Source organism: Telmatherina bonti (assembly GCF_933228915.1).
Source record: "Telmatherina bonti genome assembly, chromosome: 20".
Classification (NCBI taxonomy): domain Eukaryota; kingdom Metazoa; phylum Chordata; class Actinopteri; order Atheriniformes; family Telmatherinidae; genus Telmatherina; species Telmatherina bonti.
This window is the reverse complement of record NC_136618.1, coordinates 21,596,739-21,607,210: the sequence shown is the minus strand read 5'-3', so window position 1 is coordinate 21,607,210 and position 10,472 is coordinate 21,596,739. Positions and strand designations below refer to the sequence as shown.

The following is a 10,472-nucleotide window of genomic DNA, read 5'->3' as shown; positions in this document are numbered from 1 at the left end:
ATAAAGAATTAGAATGAAAAGAAAAAAAAGATTAAGATGTGAAATACAAACAGATGCATTTACCTGGAATTGGGTTTAAATAAACGGTGTAACATCAGAGTGTAAAATATCCCGTTTCAGAATCCTAATAAATAAGGTGTGTATTTGGTTCACAGCCATCCCTTCTTCTCATAGATACTGTTTACACTCCATTATTGAAAAGGCCTTTAATTTTAATTCAAAGACTTCACCGAGCAGCCGACCTAACTCACGGATACACTGAACTCAAAGATGGGAGAACAGTCCGTGCTAGAGGGGCTTTAGGAGGAAGTGAGATGAAAAACAAAGAAGCAGAACAACGTTACACAGATATGTCTTTGAGTTTCATGTCACTGCATTTGACTAGGCCTATCATCCTTTATCCAGTCGGTGCCCCTGTGTTAATCGGTTTTCTTCTCTTCAGGGTTCTTCACCCCAGCATCCTCCTCCTCCTCCTCTTCCTCCATCTCCTCCTCTTCTCCTTCTTCAGGGCCCTCCAACTCAGCAGTGCGTTGCCTCTCCTCCTCCTCTTCCTCCTCCTCGTCAGTGAAGCCCTCCCTCTTGAGAGAATCCATGACATCATCTGAACCGTCATCCGACTCGGCTGTGCAGATGCCGTAGCACATCAGGCTAATTACACCCAGCGGTAGGCCGAACAGGAAGCAGCCCAAGAGCGGAGAGCTGCGAAAAACTGACTGGTGTGGGAAAGGAGACAACAAGCATCAGGGTTGATGAAGTGGCATGTAAATGAAGGAAAACAAATGATGCAACGAGGAGGGACAGCAAGAGGACAATAGAGAGAACAATGCACCGACTCTCTTAAGGGTGCTGTTCCCTTTGTATGAGTGTGCACGGAGGCACAGACAAAGATAAAACCCATTAATCATCTGCATACTTTGACATTCATTCAAAATCTCCCTAAACCTTGTTCTTTCCTGCCTTAATTAAGTCTGGATTTTACAGGTAAAGCAGGAAATGCTTCAGCAGGCTCCCAGATCAGAGAGGGATCACTTCTTATTCCCTTTTTTTTTTTTTTTTTTTTTTTTTAAATAATTGCCTCCTCATATAGATGCAGCACAAGTGAATTTATACGTATGTAGAAGTCACAACAACAGGATGTTAAAGCTGCTTTGATTTTTGTTTATTTGTTTTTTTAATCAGTTTATGACAGTGGCTCCCTTTCCTATAATCTAGTATTAATCATTTCATCATCACTTTATTTGGTGGTCAGCATTTATCATGATTTACATGCAAGTAACCCACTGAGGAAAAATCCACTGATATGCATCGTAGTGAAGTGATGAATCATGTCTTTTGAAAAGTTCCAATATGTCTTAACAGTTATGCGCAGCTATGCATAGCTAACAGTTAGGCATAGGATTTGCAGCTGCATCGTCCATTTTTGTCTTTTTGCTTATTTCTGCATCCTCATGGGCACCAAGATAAACCCATGACCTGTGTTTACACCCCTCATCCTTGCTCACGTTTTGCAAAACATTTAGCCCCTTCCTCCTCTTCAACTCCACAGTCATGGCAACGCCTCATCCCACTATACCCAGTAATTCCTTGATGCCAAATGCCTGTCCAAAATACTGCACAAAACTGGCTGATAAACTTAATTAGTTCACAGTTTATGTTCACCCTTCACCACATCATTCCCTCTTTTATCAAAGCCAGCCAAATGACTGACTTCATCAAAGAAACTGCAGAACACTCAGCTGCTGTGAAGTTTCGTGATTGATAAGCTACAGGCTAACAATGTGGTGCAAAGCCGCTTTATGAGGCAATGAGTACGCAATTAAACAAAGCTAATGTGACAACAGTATCTGTACAAATGAAATCCATAAAGCTTAAATTTATTGTCAGATTGAACTAAGCATGAACTAAGCTAATGAGCTAAAGGGAATGTTAGCTCAATTTTACAAGCTCCTTTGTAATTAGCTTATTATTAACTCATTCATTGCCTTTTACTTAAACATTTGTTGTTGTAATGCAAAATAAAATTAATCATTTAAGTAAACAAAATGATAGGAAATGCACATCCAGAGTCTTTTATACCTGATTAATTTTCTTGCAGTGGTCTGGACTCACCTGAATGACTGAACAACCCCTGTTGCACCAGCAGTGGTATCACCTCTACAGTATCTAAAACTTTGGTGCGTAACAAGTTATGCAGCTCAAGTCTGAACCTCTAACGCTGTAAAAGAAACCCCATTTCTTCAAACAGCTTTTTAGGAGTAGCTTCAAAAGCAATTCTATCCACACTGACCCACATTGCATGCCAGGCGAGTGTCTTGGCTGCTACACAGCAAATATGCATACTATCTCAAAGTTCTCGATCCATCTTATTTACGTTTCTTCTCCCTCCAGAGAGCCAAGATGGCAAATGCCAAATAAACTTGATGCTTCATAATGTTGGTCTGCAGATCAACGAATGACATTGTGTCCTTTTTTTCTATAGCATGGCTCCTCTCTGGAGAGTGCTGAAGTGATACAATCACCCAACACCATGTTGGCCTAAATCAATACAAGAAATACAAAACGTCAGCTTTGTCTCATCATCTGTCTACCACAAGCAGCCTCTAACAAGAGTACTGGTTTGTTGGGGGGACCTCTGGGTGAAATATAATGAAGCTGGCACACATGGTGTGACATGTGCACTGGTCATGATAGGTACTTAAAAGGGAAGAGGATGCACAGACACATCATTAGAGACTGAGAGGAAACAGGGGTCGAGGAAATAGGGATCAACGGGGCCCCGTAAGTCAGTTTCATTCCCTGATGTGCCATCCCAGCCATGACCTTATTTCTCAATAAATAAATAAATAAATACACTTATAACTTATTTGTTCATTGTAGCTGAGCTGTTCATGAGTGGGTCACTGTTTTACACAACCAGCACCTCTTTCAACACCCAGCGACGGGAGATCAGAATTTGTTGATCCATCACAGGGAGGCTTTTAAGCTTTTAGTGAAGATAAATGATGTTGTTTATTCATTTATTCATACATATGCATTGCACCATTAAGCTTTGTGAGCATGTTTAGAAGGCAAGTCACAAATCACTTGTAGAAACACACACAGGCTTCAGTGTTTAAATGCTGAATTACATTTCTGTCATTTAACTGTATATTTGTAAGGAGTTAAAACCATTTGTGTCTTTTTCTGAGCTGGTCGTTTTGTTCTACACTGATGAGTTTCACCTCTTTATCTGAAACCGCTGCGATCCTTTTATGCTCCCTAACTGTACGGTTTGAACTGAGATTAAAAAAAAAGTATTCTCTTCAAACCCAGGCACAGATCTACCTTGATAAGCTGCTCTGCATGAAGATACTGTCTGCATACTCACATACACACAGCTTTAACAGCTTAATACAGCCTAACCACCCACCGTGGCATGCTAACACACACACAAAGCTGATATTATGCTACAGGGATGAACAAAAATGTCTCCTCAGACCTACACAGTGAGAGATGCTAAAGGTTACCGCATGTTTCAAGTTGAGTGATTGATCCAACTTCCTGTTGAGACACAAGACTTACGAGGAAAAGAAATGCACCGTAGCAAAACAACTCATGTGCACACATGCTACATGTTGTCTGTGCAAGCATTTCATGTTTTTCTGAGATGAAAGTCGTCATATTCGTTTTTTTATTTTTCACAATACCCTGCAGATTATTAATGCATTCTAATTTAGCACCTTGGGTTAATGACTGTCTGAATCCCAGAAGAAACTGCACAAAAACAGATGCACAAAGCCATCAACCTCCTCTGGAGAACCTCTCCTAGCCTATAATTAAAGCCCTTTTCATTTCGAATTCATGTTTTTCACCTTGATAGATTTTTCTGTTTTCCACACCACTCCTGAAAAATGCACAATCCCTCATCTCCTGTGGGAAACGCACTGATCAACTAAAAGACAGCTCTGCAAGTCCCTTTTCCAATGATCCAGATGACAAAAGTCTCACTTGGCATTAATGTAGCAAGATACATCACAGAAAAAGTACCTAGGAGGGAGCATTTGGTCACAGCTTCTGACAGCTACTGAACAGAGAGGAAGAGAAATACTCAGGTTCCCTCCAGTCATTGCTCCTGGAAGCGGGTTGGTAATTGTCAGAGCTCTGTGGTGCTAGATGAAGTAAGGATGGGTATGCTATGCTAACACAGCTTGCAATGACTCATTGGGCTTAATGCTGCTGCTTCCTAATGCTCCTGGCAGACAATGCATTTAGATAAGCTCTTCAGGGGCAAGGTTATGGCTGTTGCCTGGTTTCTTTCTATCATATCAAGTCACAAAGAGCAGCATCAGTCAACGTGATGCTTGCAGATCACAAATCCTGGAATATGTTAGCGGTTTGAATTTCCTTTCCTTTACAAGGGTAATTCAACCTTTTTTTTACTTTTCTGAAACTCCTATTAAAAGCTGAACACAATTCGGCACATTAAGCTCCTACACAGTTCGAAGAATTATATTGTTTCTGTACTAAAACCTCTCCCCATTGTCAAAAAGGCTCTGATCCCATTTAAATGTGTGAAGCCTGATCCAACTATTGAAAAGGTGAAAAAAAAAAAAAAAACCTTTTTGTGCTTCAGCATCAAATTTCAGAACTCGCTACAATTTCTATGTCTGCATTTTATGCCACAAAATCTAGCATTTTTCCATCAGGTATTCTGCACACGATTCTAAAAAGGCTTGTGATGATGGTAGTGAGGTTTACTCGGGGTACAGAACAAGCGTGCTAACCGAAGAGTATGACAACGACTGTGTTTGCATTCCTATCACTACCTTGTTTAAGATAAACACTAGTTCTCCCAAAAGAACCAACTACTTAGAGCAAAAGTCGAAGGAGAGAAGCGAGTTGAGTTTACTGGCCTCTCTTTTCTCCCCCCCTCGCCACTTCACCTCCTCCTGCTCTGCTGCTTCCGTTTCCCCATTCTGTGTTTACTGCCTGCATTGCATATTCTCAGCTGTGCGCCCAATCTTGTCCTCTAAATGTCATTTTTCTCAAAAAAGGAAAAGTGCAGGACGCTTGGGCATTTGTTTACTGCTGCTGCAGAACATCTAGTGGGCTGCACATGCAAAGTCTTAACCCTGCATACACAAACACGGTTAACGTAAAACATATCTGCGAGGGCATTCATCTTTAAGGCTGGTCATTAGGTGTTTAGTGAGACTACAATTGTGTGTGTTGTAGATGTTCAGCAGAGAAATTTAGGTGGAGCAGCCTAAATGGAGGCAATATCAGATAAATGGCTGAATAGTACGACGTGTTCGCAGATGGTGATTTCTAAAACTTTGTCTGAGCGCATGTAGGGATTTTCTTTGACATGCTGAAGCCTGATTTTAACGTGCTACCATTTAAAGACCCAGAAATCTCAGGGATTCCAGTAATGATGCAGCAGTGTCCCTCGTGAACAAAGACATCTGAGCTTTGCTCGAATCCTTTGATGACATTATGTACAATAATGAAAGATCCAATGTCAGCTGCAACATGTTCCAGCACCAGTTTCTCCTCCCTGCAACCTTTGGTTGACCCTGTTCTGACTTTTTTTTTTTAAAAAAAACAAACATTTGCTGTCAATATGGCTCACTAAACCTGTTTTTAAGATGTTTTTGTACATTTTCTATTATTCTATTGGAAATTAAATCCCAGTTTGTTAGACGTAAAAATCTTTGCATGCTGTTTACCATTGGTTTTGTAGTAGTGGTCTAAACGCGAACCAGCTTACCATTATGGTGGATCTGGCATCAAAGGCCACGCGTTTGATCCTCTGAATGATGCCGTCGCCTCCATATGCCTGCAGGAAGATACAGTTAAACAGAGACAGCGCGATGACTATGGCTAATCAATACAAATATCTTATTCGCCACATTTAAAGCACATGGTGCATCATTTTCTACAGTTCTTAAATAAAAACAGTCGTCAATATCTCACTCAGCTATGATACAACACCAACTGAACATTGAGGTCTCAGGTATCCAGTGATGTGCTTATTACATTGCAGACGTTCTTAATGTGAGTTAACTGCTGTGCCTTCCTCCAGTTTGTTTCCTGTCCAACAGCTCTGCTGCATCTGAGCTCATTTGTTGGCAAAGGCCCCTGGGCAGCCAATGAATGATCTGTCCTGCCTCTAATTCATCAGGATGTCCAATTAGCAGCCCCGGCCTGAGCAGGACTTTCTATGAGAGAACTCAAGATGGCTATAAGAGGCATTTTGTGAAAGCAGCTGTTGAACGCTGAGCTTATACAGCATTAAGGGCTGCATGAGTAGTTTCAGAAGCTATGACAACCATTTCACAGCATGGTGATGGAACTGTGTTTTTTTGTTTGTTTTTTTTTTTAAATTTATCTGATTTTGTTTGTTTCTTTTTTTTCCCCTCAGTGGAAAAATATGAATAAGATTTAAAAGTAAAGCTGGTCTGGGAATGACAACAGCAGCAAACGGGGGACACACTTAAAACAATTAAAAACAACTCCTGAAAGAAACTGGTAAAGTTGCAACAGAATGCTAATTCTGCTTCCAGATGACTGGTTTATGCTTCACATGAAGCTAAACCCAACTATCTGGATTTCAATGTTTCTATTCTTTACGCTGCCTTTGAAAAAGCACAAAAAAAAGTGCAGATTTTATTCATGTATGGAGGAAGGAGGGGGACGGCGGGGGGCATCAGCTCTTCATATTCAACCATAAAATCCAGAGTAACAGTTGTTACAATGTTAGGAACTGCAGGGCTCATACATGATGCAGAAACCACTGGGAGACCTCATAGCACGCATTTCCGTCACAGTGTGACAGGGTTGAAATTGTCCAGGCTTTTGGCAGGAAGTGGACAGCAGAAATCTGGAGGTTTCTGCTGCTTATTTGGTGGGAGGTGGTTTGTTTTACCAAGCAAAAAATAGCCAAGACCTTTCTGGGACTTCTGGCTGTTTGAGTTATGGTTTCATACATCTGGTGACTTCAAGAGAAAGGGTGGTTAAAAGAGACTGACATCTCCTTTTCTGAACAGGGTTCCCACTACCGCACAGAGTCATGTAGCAATCTCACTGCTTGGCTGAAAGGACAGAATGGGCATAGATAAGCCTTTAAAATAGGGCAGCCACATGAAATCCAAACATGCAAAAGGAGACCTCCTTGGATGGGAATATTTTCTAAGGAGGACTTACAATGCAAGACGCAATCCCTGATTAATGAAGACTAGTGGTGTGATTACAATGGTACAACACAAGGGGAAGGGGAGGGCGAAAGGGCTACGCTGAGCTGAATGCATAAACAGAAAGCATGGAAGGGAGACGACAGAGGGGGAGGGAAAAGTAAAGGAATCTGACCTGTGCAGAACCGTTCAAAACATTGTTGATGAATTGGACCAGCTGTTCCATGGTCTCGATTGGCTCACTGGGCAGGAAGTACTGCTCATTGGATGTGTTGAGGATGATAACAGAGGGCACCGTCACCTCGCTGACAAACACACACACACACAAAAAAAAACCAAAAAAAAAAAACCAGATAACACAGCTTTTAATCTCCTTAACCTCGACTCCATTATCAAAGAACGCCATTAGACGGAGCAAATTGTTGTTTCTTGAGAAACAAATCACTTTACAAAGAGAATAACAGTGAGACAAACAAACTCGTTGTACTAAGAGCAACCTAACTTTTCCCATAGGCTTTGCTTCAAAGGGAAGATTTTTCTCCAAATAAAAAAAAAAAAAATACAAAAAGACTGTGCAGCCTGGCTTATTTCAGTGGCATTTTTTCTGTCTTTTAAAAAAAAAAAAAAAAAAGCTGTGTGAAACTCAGGGGCTGTGTCGCTTTGTGCTGGCTACATTTAAAGACACCTTTACAAACAAGAGCTAGCAAGTAAATTGCAGCGTCCAGAGGGACAAAAGTAAATATATCACACACTGTGGCACACACACCAAAATATAAAAGGTTAACTCATCTTCCTTTTAGCTGAAGACTCAAACACCGAAACATAGTAAACTCCTGAGCCGGATAATTTCGACAAACGGGCAAAGGAATCATAAATTGCAGGTAGATAAGCAAGAAGGTCATAAAAACAAGCAATCCTTCTTCCACATGTCTCGTGCAACACCAAAGCCTGGCTCAGATAAGGCGTCCTGGTGCTTAGATGCACGCACACACACACACACACACACACACACACACACACACACACACACACACACACACACACACACACACACACACACACACACACACACACACACACACACACACACACACACACACACACACACACACACACACACACACACAAGGGCAGGCACATAAACAGTCCATCACTGCACTGCCACCTTGCATCCCTGCAGAGCTACTAAACCCAGCGACAAATTACTCACACGCACGCACATATCCATCACTGTCCCAACCCACCACCCAGCTGAGATCAGGAGTGCAAACATACACGCCTTTGCGCTGGAGTCATCAACGCCTCACTGCCCTGTCCAGCTGAGATCTGCGCCCACACGAATAGACGCACACATACACACACATAATGGATGCATATTTCCATCTGACATGCAGCCTACTCCAACAGATGGCACCCATTTAAAGCAAATATGGATTAGCCTTTACACCTGTGAGTGGGACTGCTGGGGGTTCGCTACTATGATGAAGGGTCATACTTTGTAAAATTAGTCACTTCCTTCCCACTGCAGTCTTTACTAATGTTACATGCTACATCTGCAGTATGTTTACGGTGACTGAAGGTAACTATTGACTTATTGTTGATGTATTTAACAATTTAAGGTGAACTGAAATTTGAAACTTCAATTGTCTGGCCTGGACTGCAGCGTCAGATAGGATGATAGTATCTGCTTTTTCAATATGCCAGTCGTTTACCCCTTTCATTCTTGTCCCATTACCATAACCGGTTAAAGGTAGAGTATGTAAGATTTTCAATATTTTCAAAATAAATAAATTAAAAAAATAACTACAATCATAATTAGATAAGTTTTTTAAACATGTAGGTTCCAGTCTGTCCATATTTGATGCGTTATTAAATTTCAAGTTTAATTAATGACAAAGACCAATCTTTAATGTTTTCTGACCAGTAAAAAAAAGTACTTTTTTTCCACCAGTAGGGTGAGTATAAGCCCATTTATTACAGAGCGGCTCTGAGCTACAGCTCACAGGCGATTCCTGCCCTCATTGGAGCTGGCAAGGAGGAGGGGTGAGGGGAGAGTTTTGCTCATTACTGCCAACCTGTGGTCGTTTGTGAAGGTAGCAGTTTTGTGGTTTTGCTCACGACCTGGTTTTTGCCACCTGGTGGTGAAAAGAATGGCTTTGAAATCTTACATACTCTGCCTTTAAGGTGAATGACCCCTCTCCCAGAGCGTCCTGATGTTTTACTTGTCGATAGGGAATGGTTGGATCTCTCTATCCCTGAAATTACTTTTTGTTGCGCGCTGATAAAGTTTAACTGAAATGTGAATTCTTGTCAACAGTCACAGGAAAATATCATACCGGTCTGTGCAAAGCTTGGAGCTAAAGCCACAAACTCGTGAAGGAAAAGTGAATTTCGGATCAAATTTCATTGGGCATGCATTCATTTATGTGTGGGAATCAACTCAATTTCCTGCACAAGCCCACGCCTTCCCCTGAAAAGCTTATCCTGCGGTGTTTTCCTCTCATGCAGAATTTTCACTCAGCTCTCATCTCTGCAGGTTTTCCTCATCTCATTTAGAAAGTCATACTTAAAACAAAAGCAAACACATCTTTAGGATTATAAGTGGTGCTTATCTTATGAACAAATGTATTCATTATTCAGTTGCATTCGTGTCCACGATGACAAACAGGGGCAGCCTTTACTCCACACAGACTTGGTGTTCGAACACAGTAATCGCGGTGATGACAGAAAAAAGGGGATAAAAGCCATCAGATTTATTTCCACAGCCCTCCTATGGGGGAGGATTAGTGGACATTGACAGGCCAGGATTTCATTCCTCAAAGGCAGGCAATTAATCCTGCATGACAGCAGCCAAAGTCCATCTAATAAAGCCCAGAAATATACATATTGTATACACCAATGCAAATTTAGGAGCGCTAATCACGTCTTTCATCCTTAAATATACACAGTGTCTACTTTTCAGCTGTGTACCAGGACATTGTTGGTTCAATGTACTCATATTTCAAATGCGACTTCTACTACGCTTGCTGACACACTGACTTAATTACACAGGACTTAGGAGACCATGTCGGCTATAATCTTTCTCATACAAACAATAACATGCTCAAATTAAAATAACATCCAGCAGCACACCCATTACGCTTGCAGATACTCACACGAAATTACACAGACACGCATAATGAGATACTGTAGGTTGTGCCCGGCTGGTCTGTAACACTAGTGGGCTTCTGTCTAATTAAAAGTGTGGCATGTCAGTTGGAGGGTCTCTTCGAGCATGACACCCTAACAGGCGGCCTCAGA

The 10,472-nt window shown here is 41.4% G+C and overlaps 1 protein-coding gene across 1 annotated transcript in view; it reads right to left on the bottom strand.

Annotated features, from left to right (window-relative positions):
• Positions 1-419: 419 nt before the first annotated feature.
• Positions 420-10,472, bottom strand: part of tmx3b (thioredoxin related transmembrane protein 3b) — a gene marked incomplete at its 3' end in the record, with an annotated part of 33,914 nt that continues 23,861 nt past the window's right edge. The window contains exons 14-16 of the mRNA XM_079259455.1: positions 7,348-7,477; positions 5,750-5,818; positions 420-713 (exon numbers count right to left, since the gene is read on the bottom strand). Of these exons, the coding sequence (XP_079115581.1) occupies positions 420-713; positions 5,750-5,818; positions 7,348-7,477 (493 nt within the window). The remainder of the gene's footprint in view (positions 714-5,749; positions 5,819-7,347; positions 7,478-10,472) is intronic.